The sequence below is a fragment of the Pleurodeles waltl genome, chromosome 10 (assembly GCF_031143425.1).
Source record: "Pleurodeles waltl isolate 20211129_DDA chromosome 10, aPleWal1.hap1.20221129, whole genome shotgun sequence".
Lineage (NCBI taxonomy): Eukaryota > Metazoa > Chordata > Amphibia > Caudata > Salamandridae > Pleurodeles > Pleurodeles waltl.
In genome coordinates this window covers 1,077,762,010-1,077,780,364 of record NC_090449.1, presented here as the reverse complement: position 1 = coordinate 1,077,780,364, position 18,355 = coordinate 1,077,762,010, and the positions used below count along the sequence as shown (strand labels likewise).

Here is an 18,355-nt window from a genome sequence, read left to right as displayed (position 1 = left end):
CTTCACTCGCAACACAAAGCCGCCAGCCCACACCGGACCCGCACAACAGCCACCCAGGCGACTGAAACAACCTCGAACCACTCAATTGAAAAGTGCCCAATGCCAGACCCCCTCTGCAAACACGCCACAGAAATCTGGGACACCATCACAGCCCACTGCAAACTGCCAGGCCATGTCCTTTCCAAAACAGAAACACAAGCAACACCAGACTGGCTTTGGGCTTTTTGGGCATCGTCAGTAGAGTGAGACTTACTTCCAGTGGCAATCAATTGGTTGCAATGCTACCCTGAGTGATTGCCAGTCGTGTAGTTAATTTGCAAGCGACCCTCCCATCAGCAACTGTGTTTGCTATAAATAGCCGCAGCACAACAAAACAATCATTCTTCTTACAGTAGTCCAACTTCGACACAAGCACTTTGCAAACATACAATAAACAGACAAAACTTAGCTGTCTCCATAGACGGGTTTTTTATTTTTTTATTTGAGCTTTCGCTTACATAAAACCACCAGCAGCACTTATATATATAGGGCACACAAAATGCAGAGGTGTTGGATTAAACTGGCAGAGTCAATGAATAATGTTCACATATAAACTCAAAATACCCAACGGAAATTCAGTGTACGAAGAAGACACGTCTCACAGGTGAAATGATCGTCAAAAAGGACAAAAATGTGGAGTTTAAAAAGTGCCTCTGCCGGTCAGTCCACACTGACAAACATGCAGCTCTGTTAGTTTGACGTCGCCTCCTTCAGGTAAGCTATCAAGTTGCGCCTCTCCTTATCACTCCTTATGCCAGCAAAGATCATTTTTGTTCCTGGGATGTATTTTCTGGGATTATCCAAGTACTCCATCAGTGTTTCTTCACTCCAGGTAATGCCTAGACAAGATAGAAAAAGTAAGCACATTAAGTAACATATCGAACAAGTGAAAAACTATTTTGGGGCTGGTACACCAAGTGTTCCTTTAACACCTCCTGCTCTTACAAGACAAAGCAGGGGACCCATGATTACATTTGGGGAACCACACCCCTACACGCTGCCCAAGCACCTGGATACCTTCTGAGGCGATTAGTGCGCTATACAAATCAACATAACAACTCTCTCTCATAAAACACTTCCAAGGAGAGAGCAAACTAATCAGAAAGACTCAAACACCAAAAACTAACATAGCTCTGCTCTGGGTGTGGAAAGGGGATATTTTTAAGCATTTATTTTAAAAAGGAATGCACTTACGGAATGTATGCAAAAGAGCTACAGCAACTTTTCAAAAAGCTTATTTCTTACAGAGTGAGAAATAGTTCACTAAACGTTTACTTAAGGTACAGGTGTACTTCTATGGGGGGGGGGAGATTACAATGCTTCTCATGAAGCTGAATGCTTAGTGCACACGCCTGGGAGACGCTGCTCTGCGTTTCTTTAACCATAGGTCTATTGTGCACGAGTAATTGTAATCGTATTTATATAGCGCTTACTACCCCTGACGAGGCGTCGAAGCGCTTTTCGATGAGTAGCACGCTACTCCGGTACCCAACAAGAATTAGTGATGGATTAGTATAATTTAATAAGGAGTACAGTTTTAGTATTATTATGAGTTAATTTGAGTTGCAGATATGAGAGTTTGTTAGTTAGATTGACTGGAGTAATGGAGGTGTGGAGGAGGAAAGAAATCCAGAAGTGTTAATTGGGAGTTTATCCTTCATTTACTCAATCCAAAGGCTTGAGATGAATAATAGGGGAGTGGGGGGGGAAAAGAGGATGTGGATGGGTTAGGGAGAGCATAGAAGTAGGGTGAGAAGAATGCAGGAGAATTTAGTAGGGTTGTGTGGGAGGTCACAGAGGTAGAGTGAGGTTTGGTGAGTTAGATGTGGAGGTGGAGGGGAAGAGCTTAGGCAGAGATATTTAGGAGATGAAAGTGGTCGAAGGGATTTGGGATGAGTCCGAGTGAGAATGGAGGATAGTTTGATAGAGACATGACATAAGAGTGATGGGTAGATAAGTGTGATAAAAAGAGAGCAGAAATTCATAGATATCAGGAGCCATGCAATGATCCACAAACATGCCAGGCACAGAAACATATACACATGCATACACATATATATATATTTATACACACACACACACACACACAAATAAAACACACATATGCACATACAATACATAATTAGAATCATGGGTAAAAAATACTTAGACAGGTTTAAAAGAGTGTGTGTGTATTTTATTGTTATTGGTTTAGTTTCTGTAAAATGAGCATCGTGGCCTACCCAACCGGAGTATTTTCTACGAGTAGGTCAGTAAGCGTTACCTAGCATGTTTTATACGCCCCGTTTATATTGTACAGTAAGAGTACGTGATGGGCCACGGGGTAAAAAAACATCTCCAGCAAACCTTGTGTGCCATTGGCAATGTGATTGTTACTAGTGCGTCTTTGTGGATATGTCCTCGTGCTTCTGAGCATCAACAACGCACCACCGGAATCGGCGGTAAACGCAGTGGGGTCGTTTGGAAAGCTGTCCATCATCGTGGTAAAAGGCGGGGAATTCCTTTACCTACTTCGAGGGTGGGCGGGGCGTGGCTCAGCGGGCGGAGCTTACAGGTGCTTTATAAAGGGAGAAACCTTCTACTCTGTGTCTCCAGCAGAGGAAGATAGAACCTGCGCGTCACAGTCAGATACAGATTACGCTCTAGTACATCATCAGTTCACCTCCAGGATGGATTCTAGATCTTTTTCTGCTATGGGATCTCTGAGCGCACAGCCTTGCTTTATCTTTGCCAAGCCCAAGAGTTAGGGTGGCTTGTCCTTTCCAGAAGCTGAGCTTCAACTGCGGCACCTGCTACGATTATATTTGTAAGTGCTTCTTTTGAGGTTTAGTTTCTGTAAAATTGAGCATCGTGGCCTACCCAACCGGAGTATTTTCTACGAGTATGTCAGTAAGCGTAACCTAGCATGTTTTATGCGCCCCGTTTATATTGTACACTAAGGGTACGTGATGGGCCACGGGGTAAAACGTCTCCAGCAACCTTGTGTTCCTTTGGCAATATGATTGTTACTAGTGCGTCTTTGTGGAGATGTCCTCGTGCTTCTGAGCATCAACAACGCACCACCGGAATCGGCGGTAAACGCATTGGGGTCGTTTTGGAAAGCTGTCCATCATCCTGGTAAAAAGGCGGGAGTTCCTTTACCTACTTCGAGGGTGGACGGGGCGTGGCTCAGCGGGCGGAGCTTACAGGTGCTTTATAAAGGGAGAACCTACTACAAAAACGATTTTGTGTTTATATTGTACACTAGGGGTACGTGATGGGCCACGGGGTAAACGTATCCAGCAACCTTGTGTGCCTTTGGGAATGTTATTGTTACTAGTGCGTCTTTGTGGAGATGTCCTCGTGCTTCTGTGCATCAACAACGCACCACTTGAATCAGCGGTAAAAACGCAGTGGGGTCATTTTGGAAAGCTGTCCATCATCCTGGTAAAAAGGTAAAAGGCGGGAATTCCTTTACCTACTTCGAGGGTGGACGGGGCGTGGCTCAGCGGGCGGAGCTTACAGGTGCTTTATAAAGGGAGAACCTTCAACTCTGTTTCTCCAGGAGAGGAAGATTGAAACCGCACGTCACAGTCAGATACAGATTACGCTCCAGTACATCATCAGTTCACCTCCAGGAAGGATTCTAGATTGTTTTCTGCTTTGGAATCTCTGAGCGCACAGCCTTGCTTTATCTTTGCCAAGCCCAGGAGTTAGGGTGGCTTGTCCTTTCCAGAAGCTGAGCTTCAACTGGGGCACCTGCTACGTTTATATTTGTAAGTGCTTCCTGTTGAGGTTTAGTGTCTGTAAAATGAGCATCGTGGCCTACCCAACCGGATTATTTTCTACGAGTAATTCAGTAAGCGTTACCTAGCATGTTTTATATGCCCCGTTTATGTTGTACACTGAGGCTACGTGATGGACCAAGGGAGAAAGTCTCTAGCAACCTTGTGTGCCTTTGGCAATGTGATTGTTACTAGTGCATCTTTGTGGATATGTCCTTGTGCTCCTGCGCATCAACAACGCACCACCGGAATCGTCGGTAAACGCAGTGGGGTCGTTTTGGAAAGCTGTCCATCATCCTGGTAAGAGGCGGGAATTCCAATACCTACTACGAGTGTAGACGGGGCGTGGTTCAGCGGGCGGAGCTTACAGGTGTTTTATAAAGGGAGAACCTTCAACTCTGTCTTCAGGAGAGGAGGATAGAAACCGCGCGTCACAGTCAGATACAGATTACGCTCCAGTACATCATCAATTCACCTCCAGGTAGGATTCTAGATTGTTTTCTGCTTTGGAATCTCTGAGCGCACAGCCTTGCTTTATCTTTGCCAAGCCCAAGAGTTAGGGTGGCTTGTCCTTTCCAGAAGCTGAGCTTCAACTGGGGCACCTGCTACGTTTATATTTGTAAGTGCTTCCTTTAAGGTTTAGTGTCTGTAAAATGAGCATCGTGACCTACCCAACCGGAGTATTTTCTACAAGTAATTCAGTAAGCGTTACCTAGCATGTTTTATATGCCCCGTTTATATTGTACACTGAGGCTACGTGATGGACCAAGGGAGAAACGTCTCTAGCAACCTTGTGTGCCTTTGGCAATGTGATTGTTACTAGTGCGTCTTTGTGGATATGTGCTCCTGCGCATCAACAACGCACCACCTGAAACGGCGGTAAACGCAGTGGGGTCGTTTTGGAAAGTTGTCCATCATCCTGGTAAAATGCGGGAATTCTTTTACCTACTACGAGTGTAGACGGGGCGTGGCTCAGCGGGCGGAGCTTACAGGTGTTTTATAAAGGGAGAAACCTTCAACTCTGTTTCTCCAGGAGAGGAGGATAGAAACCGCGCGTCACAGTCAGATACAGATTACGCTCCAGTACATCATCAATTCACCTCCAGGAAGGATTCTAGATTGTTTTCTGCTTTGGAATCTCTGAGCGCACAGCCTTGCTTTATCTTTGCCAAGCCCAAGAATTAGGGTGGCTTGTCCTTTCCAGCAGCTGGGCTTCAACTGGGGCACCTGCTACGTTTATATTTGTAAGTGCTTCCTGTTGAGGTTTAGTGTCTGGGAAAATGAGCATCGTGGCCTACCCAACGAGTAAGATGCTTCGCCAGGCTGCTTATAGTGTGTGGGGGATGCTTCCCTAAGCTGCACGCACAGGGTATGTGAGGGGAGAACGTGCTTCACGTTTCTCTAGCCAAAATAGCAAACCTATCAGAGGGTGAGGGCAGAGGGTGGCGGCTAGGGGGGGGGGGGTTTCTCTGACAGTGCATTGTCCTAACAGGCACCCGTCATTCAGTTGTCCTCACACGAGCGCCACAAAAACACCCTACCGTGTCATGGCGCTAGAATCTTTCCTTTTACTAATACAACTACCAGCATGTAAAACCAGGTCAAGTGACCGCCTCAATCCAGTGGAAGAAGTTTAAATGTGTCTAAAGTACTAAGTAAGATTGTATCAGTAGTTTGATAAGAGGAATTTATAAAGTATGGGCACAACATTAAAAACCAAGGGGCATTTACTCACCCAATTTAAATGTATAGCTACACATAAAAAACACAATAAAAATAAAATGTAATAATAATGAAATAATTTATAAAGTGCCTGGTTTGGTTCAAAAACAGAGCATCACCGGGCTGTAACAAACAGCAGGCGTCCACTGAACCTTGACCTCGGACTGACCTTTACAACTGCCTAAAGAACCAGGTCTTAAGTTTCTTGCGAACGGAAGACTCAGAATTTTTCTGTTTTATGTCGGAGAATACATAAGCATCAAACCAGATACCAAGATTTTTCACTTTCGACTAAGGCACTGGTAGAGGCCCTAGTACATCAGGTTACAAGGCAGAAGACCAGAAGAGGGCTGTTTTTCTACTAACAGTACCTCAGTCTTGCCAAAGTTTGGCTGATCTAGCAGAATGGATGTCTCAGAGCTGCCTTAAGCTCGACAGGATTTAAGCCGGGAGGCAGATACTCCGCTCTCCTGGGAGATCCACGTATGATAGGACCTTAAATCCACTCTCAATGACATCAGCAAAGGTGCCCATTTACAGATTTAACAAAGTGGGGCTCAGAGCTGCGTCTTGGGGCACCCCCTGCCTAATCAGCACAGCAGCTCCCCCTACCACATCCACTATCTGTCTCAAGGAATCACCTGCTAACAGGGTCGACTCTGCACTAAACAGAGGGCGGAAGACTGATTGGGTCTCAGCCCTCTTTGCAGAAATAGGAAGCAAATAGGCCTCAAGTTTTCCGGTTTTGCAGACTTGAAGGAGGGTTTTTGTTTTAAGCAAAGGCACAACTATCGCCTGTTTTCAACTCACAGGAAATTGCCCTGCTGTAAAGGACAATTTAAGGTGGTCATGTAACCCTGGGAGAATTGCTAGAATCATAGCAGGGGCCGGATCACTGGTGGCGCCTGATCTCACCTGCCCCCTTAGGGCACATACCTGATCACAGTCAGGGTCGCTAATCTCAACTAGTACTGCCTTAACATGCCTGGTTCAAACCATATATCGAGACGAGTAGCCCTGGTAACATCCTTTGGAAAAGAGCCATAAATATTGAGACCCTTAGCATGGAAGTAGAGAGCAAGTGTGTTGCACATTTCCTCAGTAGGTGTAGAAATCGGGGCCACTCGCTCTAACGAGGCCAGAGCCTTCACAACAGAGAAAAGTTCCTGTGAAGAACTCTTTGCTTGCTCCATTTTATTGGCATAAAAAAAAGACAGCATTTTTTCTTAACCTGTTTATGATAGTTTCTCAGAGCTATACAATAGGTATCTTCCTCCTACTGCATAGTTGTCTTGGGCGACGCTGGTATCACGCTCAAAGGCCTTTTTTAGTGCCCAAAGGTCTTCAGTGAACCACTCAGCCAAGGGTTTACTCGGCGTCGCTGTGTAACGTCACTGGAGCGATGCGGTCCAGCACACCCATGAGCCACTTCCAAGCTGAGTATTCGTCTCTTCTACATTGTTAGATAGGGTAGGGCGATTTACTGTTAAGTCTTCCCTAAAAGCCACTGAAGTGACTCTCCAAGTTGTGAGTAGCTGTTCTGCCTACCTGCATTACCCTTGTTGATACACTAGGGAATAAAATCTGAAAAGGTATCGCACAGTGGTCAGACCAAGTAAGAGGGATAGGAGGCTCAGTCGGCACCCCAGTCCAATGAGCAAAAATCAGGTCTAAAGTATGACCCTTACTGTAAGTGGGTGGGTGCACCAATTGGACATTCTGAAAAACTTCCAAATCTTCTACCACAAGGGGAGCTGCTTCACACTCTGGGTCTTCAAAATGCAGACTGAAGTCCCCTATGTAGGAAAGTACCCTCTTTTTTGCACGGTTACCCCCACTTTTTGCCTGATGTCAGTATGTTTTGACCGTGTTCACTGGGATACTGCTAATCACGAGCCCAGTGAATGTGCTCTCTCCCTCTCTGGAATCAAACATGTCTGAATCATAACCCAATACTGCTGCAAGTATTGGAAGTGTGATTCAATGCACTCCTAGGGCCCCTTAGAGGACCCCCAGCATTGCTACCACCGGTCTTACAGGGGTTTCTGGGCAGCCCAGCCACTGCCACCTCTCAGACAGGTTTCTGCCCTCCTGCTGCTTGATCTGATCAAGGCCAGGAAGGCAGAACAAAGGATTTCCTTTGGGAGAGAGAGGTAACACCCTCTACCTTTGGAAACAGGTGTGACTGGCTTGAGAGGGGTAGCCTCCCCAAGCCACTGGTTTGCTTTGAAGGGCATATTTGGTGCCCTCTGTGTCCACACTGGTTTAGGGACCCCCAGTCCCTGCTCTGGCACACAACTGGACAATGGAAAGGGGAGTGACCACTCCCCTATCCATCACCACCCCAAGGGGGGTGCCTAGTGATCCTCCAGAGGGTCTCTGGGTTCCGCTATGGTTTCCAAGGTTGGCAGGGAACTCTGGTGTCATCTGAGTGGGCAGGGAACTCTGGGGTCATCTGAGTGGCCAGGCCAGGCAGGTGATGTCAGAACCCCTTCCTGATAGGTGCTTACTTGGTTAGGTGACCAACCCCCCTTTCGGGGCTATTTAGGGCCTCTCTCTTGGGTGGGTCCTCCAATTCGGCTTGCAAGATTCCAGCAGGACTCCACAGCAACCTCTGCTTTGACGTCCGGCCACTGGAACTGAGACTGGACCCCTCCAGGAACCAGCAAGTGCTGCTACAACAAAGACTCTTCTGCAACTTTGTTTCCACGTCTCCTGCTAGCTCTGCAACATTTTCCCAGCTGTGCATCCTCAGAAGACTGCAACTCTTCAGCCTGCACAAGACAAAGAAGGAATCTCCCTTGGAGTGAAGGAGTCACTGCCATGCAACCGCAGGCACCTACAACAAGCAAAGGCCAACTGTGATCCCCTCTCCTGCTCAGCTGCGTGGATACTGCATCATGGGTGGTGGTCCGGAGTAATCCTCTTGGTCCTCTCTGCCAGCTGTCCCACTTTGGTAGAGGTAAGCCTTTGCCTTCCCAAACTGGACAGTACCCCAGTGCACTGCGTCCCTTGCAGCTGCCAAAGCTTGTTTGTATCTTCTCCAAGGGATCTTGGAGGCAACGTGTAGCTCCAGCCCCCAGCACTCCATCTTGCAAAGCATAGCCTCCTGGGTGGTTCTCCTGCGACGTGGGATCTTTTGTAGTGCTGCGGGGGCTTCCTCTGCAACTCTTGTATCCTGGCCCTGTGGGACTCCTGAGGGTGCTGCATCTGCTCCTGTGGACTCTGCAACACTGAGGGTCCCCTGTGGCTCCCCCTCCTGGGTTGAGGCCTCCCGGGTCTTGCTGGTCCCCGGCACCACCTCTTCCACTAACTGCGAGTTTGCCCTTGCCAAGGCTTGTTGGTGAAATTCCTGCATCAACACAAGTCTTCAGTCTTCCTTCCAGCGTGGGGTTTCATCTGCATTCATCAGGAACTTCTCTGGTTCTAGGGCTGCATTGCTGACCTGCTCTTCATCACTGTCGACCAACCCCTGCATCCACAACTGGGTGGGTAGTAGCTCCTACTCCTCCTGGATGCCACTGTGACTCTAGGACTTGGTCTCCTCTCTCCACAGGTCTTCTTCAGGAATCCACTGCTGGTTTTTGTGCAGTCTTGTCTGGGTGTCTTTTTCTCCTTTTCCTCATTTTGGGTGGTTTGAGGGAAATCCAGTGTTTTACTCACGCATTCCTGGTCACTGGGGATTTTGGGAGGGGGTGTTGTGTTACTTACCACTGGTTTTCTAGTACTCCCAGCTCCCCTACACATTCCATCCATTTAGTATAGGGTTTGTGATCCCCCATAGGGTCACTATTGGTTATTGATATTTGCACTGTTTTCTAGCCTTTTCTGAGTACTAGTGTATGTATTTAGAATATTACTTACCTCCCAGGGGTGGGTTACCTGTCTAGCATTTTGTGGTGATTTGCACCCCCTCACCCCCAAAAACAAAGTACCTTTATTTTTGTACGACTGGGTGTTTTTGTTCATGTGTTTAAGTGCTGTGTGACTGCAGTGGTATTGCATGAGCTCTGCATGTCTCCTAGTTCAGTCTTGGCTGCTCATCCACAGCTACCTCTAGCTCCAGCAGAGAGCCTGGCTTCTAGACACTGCCTACACTTCACATGGAGGGGATACATGGATCTGGTATAGGGTATAAGCTACACCTTAGGTACCCACCACAAACCAGGCCAGCTTCCTACAATCCTGCAGCTCGTTTTTTGTGTGTGTGTAATGGACTTATTGCTAACAAGAGAAAAGGGTAAGACTTGTTCTACCACAATTTTACCCTGGGAAAATCTCAGAGTCCATGCGCTAGGCTGCCAGAAAAGAAAATCCCCTCTACTATCTGTTTTTGTGAGGTGCTGCTAAAAAGCTGGAAGAATTGAGCCAACAGCTGCCAACTGGTGTAGGAACGACTCAGTCGCCTGCAATCAGGGGTGTTGTCGCCCCTAATCCAGCAGCCTCGTAGAGATAGAGTCATTAACAACAGCACGTACATTATAAAGAAGTTCTTGGGTTTAAATTATATATAAAAAGATGTTATTTTTTCAACTAGTCTTGGATTTATTCTTTGAGTGTCTCTCATTTATTGCCTCTAAGTACAACAAATGCTTAGCATTACTCTCGGATGAGCCTAACCACTTGCCCACAATACCACAAAAATAGAGCATTAGTCCTATCTATTTTTGTTTCCAGTGGAATCTCTGCACAGTGTACTTCTTTTTACAGCACCATATACAGGGAGTGCAGAATTATTAGGCAAGTTGTATTTTTGAGGATTAATTTTATTATTGAACAACAACCATGTTCTCAATGAACTCAAAAAACTCATTAATATCAAAACTGAATATTTTTGGAAGTAGTTTTTAGTTTGTTTTTAGTTTTAGCTATGTTAGGGGGATATCTGTGTGTGCAGGTGACTATCACTGTGCATAATTATTAGGCAACTTAACAAAAAAAAATATATACCCATTTCAATTATTTATCATTACCAGTGAAACCAATATAACATCTCAACATTCACAAATATACATTTCTGACATTCAAAAACAAAACAAAAACAAATCAGTGACCAATATAGCCACCTTTCTTTGCAAGGACACTCAAAAGCCTGCCATCCATGGATTCTGTCAGTGTTTTGATCTGTTCACCATCAACATTGCGTGCAGCAGCAACCACAGCCTCCCAGACACTGTTCAGAGAGGTGTACTGTTTTCCCTCCTTGTAAATCTCACATTTGATGATGGACCACAGGTTCTCAATGGGGTTCAGATCAGGTGAACAAGGAGGCCATGTCATTAGATTTCCTTCTTTTATACCCTTTCTTGCCAGCCACGCTGTGGAGTACTTGGACGCGTGTGATGGAGCATTGTCCTGCATGAAAATCATGTTTTTCTTGAAGGATGCACACTTCTTCCTGTACCACTGCTTGAAGAAGGTGTCTTCCAGGAACTGGCAGTAGGACTGGGAGTTGAGCTTGACTCCATCCTCAACCCGAAAAGGCCCCACAAGCTCATCTTTGATGATACCAGCCCAAACCAGTACTCCGCCTCCACCTTGCTGGCGTCTGAGTCGGACTGGAGCTCTCTGCCCTTTACCAATCCAGCCACGGGCCCATCCATCTGGCCCATCAAGACTCACTCTCATTTCATCAGTCCATAAAACCTTAGAAAAATCAGTCTTGAGATATTTCTTGGCCCAGTCTTGACGTTTCAGCTTGTGTGTCTTGTTCAGTGGTGGTCGTCTTTCAGCCTTTCTTACCTTGGCCATGTCTCTGAGTATTGCACACCTTGTGCTTTTGGGCACTCCAGTGATGTTGCAGCTCTGAAATATGGCCAAACTGGTGGCAAGTGGCATCGTGGCAGCTGCACGCTTGACTTTTCTCAGTTCATGGGCAGTTATTTTGCGCCTTGGTTTTTCCACACGCTTCTTGCGACCCTGTTGACTATTTTGAATGAAACGCTTGATTGTTCGATGATCACGCTTCAGAAGCTTTGCAATTTTAAGAGTGCTGCATCCCTCTGCAAGATATCTCACTATTTTTGACTTTTCTGAGCCTGTCAAGTCCTTCTTTTGACCCATTTTGCCAAAGGAAAGGAAGTTGCCTAATAATTATGCACACCTGATATAGGGTGTTGATGTCATTAGACCACACCCCTTCTCATTACAGAGATGCACATCACCTAATATGCTTAATTGGTAGTAGGCTTTCGAGCCTATACAGCTTGGAGTAAGACAACATGCATAAAGAGGATGATGTGGTCAAAATACTCATTTGCCTAATAATTCTGCACTCCCTGTACAGAGTCTGCTTCCTACGAGGAGGTATAACGTTTTGGTGCATATGCCTGTCTACATATGTTAGCATATATGGATTTGCATCTAAACTCATGGGTGGTGGCATAGAAATGCCCAAGAACCATCTTTGGAACTCCCACTTGATGAAAAGTAGAGTAATGACCCAGGAAAAGGAGGAAATGAGTAAGGTATGACGATGGTGCCAGTGAGATGGCTCAGAAGAGCAGGCACTATGTAGGAGCTTATTTTTTTTTACATATGGCAAATGCCCCTCAGGAAAAAAGGGCTATATAGGGTTTTTGTATTATTTTTATTACTAAGAGGAGCATTATTGCAGCAGATGCTGGACACTGGGGTGAGGTGTGAGTGGCCACTGCACCCCAATTGAAGAGGGTAATTTTCACAGAAGGGACAGAAAGTCTGCTTTGAGCATCAGGCCTGGGAGTGGAGGCCCAGTGGAGTTGGCGGAGGAGGCAGCCTGCCTGGCAGAGATGCAGGTGCCTGCTGCTGCAGCATCAGGGCCGAGCAGTATGAGAGAGCTAACTAAACCCAGATATGGCTGTTTAACTATCCTTGCTTGCGTTTGGGGCCCAGTGCCCAATGTCTTTGCCAGTACAGCTTTGGGCCTTAGAACAATTGCCCAAGGGAGAGATAGTAAAGCAAGGGAGACACTTTCTTCAGTTTGTGTCAGATGACAGGGAGGGAGATGGAGCGAAAAGGGACCCATGGTTTTCAACAAAGAACAGAGGAGAGCCCACGCTTCGCGGCAGCAGCCCGAGACCCTTTGCTGGAGTGGCCCAGGGAATCACAATTATACCCGTCTTACTATAAAAAGGAGGTGTGGGGGCTCATTTTCCTTGCTTTCGGCAAAAAAAAGATGGCAACATGTGGGAGCTCATTTTTTTTTAGAAAGAAATGGAGCCTGTTTTATTGGTGGAGTGGTGGTCGGGCATGGGGGTGGGGGGATGAAAAGGCGGAAGAGATGGCTGCGTCTTGGGGCCTCAGCTAACAGTGCAGCAGCTTCGGGGTCCAAAAGTGCTAGGAGCTCAAAGCCCCAACTATCGGTAGTTGTGGTTTATCAGTTTTGTTTGATGGTTTTGTTCCTCTACAAGTTTCACATTGAGACTTGTGCCAAAAATGATCTTTAGCTTGTGAACGACGATCAAAGGTTTGCAGACCCACTTACTGGAGCCATCACTGCAGCACCAAAAGCCCATTGTTCAAGTCACAGATATATTCGGGAGTGAGGGGCCTCTGCTTAGACTTCAAGAAGTGCAAAAAAACTGAAACATAGCTTTTGGGAAAGGCAATCTCACATTTGCCCGGTTCGCCCCTCCCACCAAGTTCTTGACTATTCTACTGCCGCATAAGACTCACTGGGTAAATGTGTGAGCTCTGGTATTACCAACAAAGATCGCTTTGGCTCCAGAACAATCTGTGCTTCAGGGTCCTTTGGGAACTCAGGGAACAAGATCAATGTTAATTTGGGGTGGAACCGCAGACACTAGAACCTCTGCGCCGCACAGCCCGAATGGCGAATCCGAATGTCAGACATTCATTTGGAGGGAATTTTGGGCGTCCGAGACTGGTGTTGGGGGCCTTGTGAGGTCTGCAGAATGGAGATAACCAGGGCTCGGTGATAAAGGGCACATTTACAAGCAGCACATTTACCTTTGTTTTTGTTGGCCTCCGTATACGAGAAGCCTGGAGCCTGCCCAGTCTTGCGCCCAAACAGGCCATGTAGGTTGGGGCCAACCTTGTGCTTCCCGCCTTTTTCAAGGGTGTGGCACTGCGCGCACTTCAGAACGAAGACCTTCTTTCCTTTCTCAACGTCACCCATTTTGAAGTCTGAAAAACAATTTAAACAGTCACTTTTTTTAATACTGGTTAGTCTTAACACCTGGAAAAAAAGCATGGTTAGGAAAGGGTGGCGGTTCGTGTGAAGGCACCACACATTGGTGAAGTAGGAAGACAAATCAATTACCTACTGTCAAAGAATAAGTAGGATGCCAAGATCCTCCCTGTTTCAGGCCTGAACTGCTCAGGTTTAGACAGTCTACGCCGAGAAACGGGGTCTACTTACTGCTATGTCGTCAGGTGCTGCCGCTGCTCATCTGCTTTGGCACAGCTGGGAAGTATGCCTATTCCAGAATTAGAAAGGATCATTTCACTTTTTAAGAACCGATCCAGCAATGAGAGAAGTGCAGGCAGGTGGGCGTACAGAACACTTGCAAACTATATCCACTGTAAAGAAAACAATGCAATCTTTTGTAACGCTCTGTAATCAACTCTCCCGACCGGTAAACGTTGTGTGAGTTGGGTGGCTGCAAGACAGGACGTGCAGGTCGAACACAGAATGTCAATCAACTGAAAGGCAGCACTGCTCTCTAACAAGCGTACCCCGTGGTATGTGCACCCACAGAAGGAAGACATCTTAGTGGTGACAAGTTAGAGTACAGCACACTCCTTCTCTGCTACATAAGCTTACTGACTCAGAACACTGAAAATATGTTCTGCTAAGTAGGGAACATACATTTTCACACTCACAATACACTGAGCCAGGCTCAGAAAGGAAGGCTGGAGTGTGCTGGGAAGGAATCCAAAGTCACCCGTGGCAGACAGACATCCAAGGTGATACTACGAGTGACCAGGACAGGGGGGGACGCGTGTGGTCTGGAGTAAACTAAAATATGCATAAGATCAATCTTTCCAGTATTGTGTGAGACATGGTGATGTGGAATCAGAGTGGGTGCACAGAAGTGTGGGATGACAGGGCGTCTACAACAGACTCACGGGTGTAGACGGACCATGGGTCTGTGTAATAACGCTCAGAGGTCTCCAGCAGAATGCAGCATCCAGGCGTAGACAGGCCCGGGGGTCTGCTGCACACAGGCGTAGAAAGGCCCCGGGGGTCTGCTGCGCACAGGCGTAGAAAGGCCCCGGGGGGTCTGCTGCGCACAGGCGTAGAAAGGCCCCGGGGGGTCTGCTGCGCACAGGCGTAGAAAGGCCCCGGGGGGTCTGCTGCGCACAGGCGTAGAAAGGCCCCGGGGGGTCTGCTGCACACAGGCGTAGAAAGGCCCCGGGGGGTCTGCTGCACACAGGCGTAGAAAGGCCCCGGGGGGTCTGCTGCACACAGGCGTAGAAAGGCCCCGGGGTGTACAGCAGACTAGAGCAGGTAGGTGTGGAAAGACCAGGGGTCTACAACACATTACTCCAGGCAGGAAATACCTCGAAAAAAATCAAAACTATAACTAGACCCGCAGGTCTAGATCTTGACTAATCTAGCATTGTCATCGGGGGTGGGCAGAAACATTTCACAGTTCATGTTTAAAAATTGCTTATAATAAATATATTACTAAATCATGATGTGCACTGTCATTTACAGAGAGCATATGTGCAATTAAGTTGGCCACTAACATACAATTTCACTGAAAACTGTGTGGCACAAACAATGCTTGAAAATTGGGCGTCAGTAAAAATATTTATCATTTGCACATCACCAAGTGAAGTGTTCCGAATTTTTTGAAATCCCATAAAATCTTTTTCTTCGCCACAAAGAATTGCAAAAATGTACTTTCATACCTACTTAAATATATTTTTAAATGCGTGTGCAGTCACTTATTAGCTTAAATATGTGTGTTAGGAAAAAAGCTCAGCTTACAGCCTTTCACGCCACGCGCTTGCACAGTGCGACTGTCAGTTCACTTAACCAAACCCTCTCGCTTCGCAGAAAGAAAAAACTAAACGCATGAAAAGGCAAACTGACCTTTAACCTCGGTCTTTAAAGGCAAAGCAAATGTGGCCAGATGAAAACAGGATTTAAAGGCATCTGCATTGCTCAATCACTGTGAGTGAACAGAACATCTGACAGCTCGCCAGAATGGCCCAGTAGGTCCTAAAAATAGCTCCCCCTGATGAAATCTGACACGGCGTGGCGAGTAGATACCGCGGGGCTTGCAGCTGTAGGAAGACCAGGGGTCCACAACAGAATACTGCAGACGGGTGTAGGAAGACCAGGGGTCTCAGTGGCGTAGGAAGACCAGGGTTACACAACAGAACACTGCAGCCAGGTGCAGGAAGAGCAGGGGCCCGCAGCAGTGTAGGAAGACCAGGGGTCTACAACAGAATACTGCAGACAGGTGTAGGAAGACCAGCGCCTTGAGACCCTCACGGCCGAGTAGTTGCGCTATACAAAAACTGATTGATGGCCAGAGGTCCACAACAGAATTGGCGACAATGGAGCGATGGTCCAGGGTCTGAAGTCTGGATGCAACCCTCCGACATGAAGGCAGAAAGAAGGATGCTCGCCCGGCAGCCCGCATGTGGTCTGAAGAGCGGAAATAGCCGCACCGCTGCATCCACCACTGAGATGAGGAGGGGCAGAATAAGGGAACTAACAACTAAAACCCTGAAGTGAGGCATGCAGAGTGGGCCTTGTGGGTACCGCTGCCACGGAGTTCTCCATTAGGACACATGGAGACATTCTGCCAAGCGTGCTCTGCGGGATTTGTCGGACTGGTGCACGGAACACACACCCCAGGGAGTTTTATGGCGCAGGTCGCCCCCCCATGATTAAGAAATGGACGTAGCAGCCGAGGCCCTCACTGGAGTGTAAATGGTCACCGGGCCTCGTCCAGTTTGTTCAGATCGGAGCAGGGCCCCTCAGGCCCGCGTCTAACGTTACACACCACAGGACTGCGGTTCACCTGCCTCTGGCATCCTGCACAGCCCTCTGCCCCACACATGTCACAGAGAGAACGATAAAGAAATGTACCAAGACATGCGGTACAACTTTCGAGGATTAATTAAAACATTATGCTAAGAGAATACAAAATAAAATAAACAGAAGCATGTGATCAAAAACATCCGTGTCTACTGCCACAAGAAGAGCCCCTCCACAACTCAAAAAGCACACCGCATCGCGATATATTACGTGAAATTCAGATTTGAACAGGTCAGGATGCTGAGTGAGTTCCTCCCCGAGCAGACCGAGGTCAAGGATTGCCGCGGGAGGGGCCGAGGCAAGCTGAGACAAAAGAGGGGACAGAGGGCACGTCAGCTGTGCCCTTCAATGCCCAGGCCTGCCGAGCGCCCCCGGCCACGCGAGCCCCTAAGTGCCACGCCAGGGAGGTGATCACCCCAGAGGCCCTGGACCTGTCAGATTAAAGGGAGCACCCCGTGTATGCCAACCGCTCAATTCGTAAGCAGGGTCCCTGGGGGTGACGAGGACTGAGGGTCACTGTCGAGCGCTCCACCAGATGGTCCCCAGGGGTGATACACTCCGAGGGCTGTGTGAATGCCCGAGACCAACCAGATGACCTTGTGTATATGAACTGATCTCTCACAAGGTAGGCTCTCCGGGGGGGGGACGGCGTCGTGGTTGAGTCGGCGACCCTCCACCAGAGACGATCCTGTGTACATCGGGCCTGCCTTCATACCACAGGGTTGTTACGTTTGGGGAGTGTCCATCACAGATGACCTTGTGTACATCAACTGGTCCCTCACAAGGCAGGTTCTCCGTGGGGTGACAGCGATTTTGGCGCGTGTGTGCTCCCGCACCAGAGATGACCTTGTGTACATGAACTGATCTCATAAGCCGGATTCCCGGGGGGGGACGAGTGCTGTGGGTCAGTCTGTGACATCCCCCCCCAAATCACAAATGACCTCGGGCCCGCCCTTGATACCACCGGGTTCTTACGGGACTGAGCTCCCCGTGCCCATCGGAGGTTACCTTGTGACCCGGCTGTTGCCTTCAGAGCCGCCCAGGAGTGTCCAGCACCAGAGCACGGCCGGGCGCGTCAGCCCCCCCTTTATTACACAGCGCCTCCCCGGGCGCCGGCACCGAGGCAACGCCCCTGCGGGGGCCCGGGGACCGCTACCGAGGGGTGCTCTTCACCGCCGGGTCCTGGGAGACACTGACCGCCCGCACCGGGAGCTCAGTCCTAGAGTGATCCTGCGTATGTCACCGGTCACTTAGGGTCACACACACCGGGAGGTCAGTCCGTAAGATGACTCAGGGGGGCATCTGTCCCCCGAGGCTACTCACACCGGGAGGTCAGTCCCCGAAGTGACCTCGTGTATGTCACCAGTTCCCCGGGTTCTCACTCACACCGGGAGGTCAGTCCTCTCCCTCCCTTGGGTTCGAGGGCCCCGGGGGTCAGTCAGGGTGGGGGTCACCGCCGAGGCCCCCGCCAGCAGCAGCGCCCCCCGGGAGTCCCCTCCTGTCTGGGGTGCCCCCCTCACCCCGGGGTCCCCTCCATGGCTGCCCCGGTGTCCCCTCGGCCACGGGTCCCCTCCATCGCTCCCGCGGTGTTCCCCCTCACCCCGGTGTCCCCTCCATGGCTGCCCCGGCGCCCACCTCCGGCTCCGTCCGCTCCGCCCGCAGCTGCTCCGCTCGCGCTCAAGGACACGCTCTGATCCGTCGCCGGCCGGCTCGCGCCCTTCACACTTCCGCTTCCGGGGAAGCTCCCGCGCACTTCCGCCGACGCCGCGCACGCACTTCCGGTGCCGCCTCCTCTCACAGGCAGCCTGAGCGGTGACCCCGAGGGGCG

General features: G+C 48.8%; 1 protein-coding gene across 1 annotated transcript; it reads right to left on the bottom strand.

Annotated features, from left to right (window-relative positions):
* Nucleotides 1-451: 451 nt before the first annotated feature.
* Nucleotides 452-18,313, bottom strand: CYCS (cytochrome c, somatic). The gene is made up of 3 exons (XM_069212152.1): nt 18,163-18,313; nt 13,476-13,652; nt 452-878 (listed from the first exon to the last, which is right to left on the bottom strand). The coding sequence occupies exons 2-3, from the start codon at nt 13,642-13,644 to the stop codon at nt 730-732; spliced, it is 318 nt and encodes a 105-aa protein (XP_069068253.1). The 5' UTR covers nt 13,645-13,652; nt 18,163-18,313; the 3' UTR covers nt 452-729.
* Nucleotides 18,314-18,355: the final 42 nt, after the last annotated feature.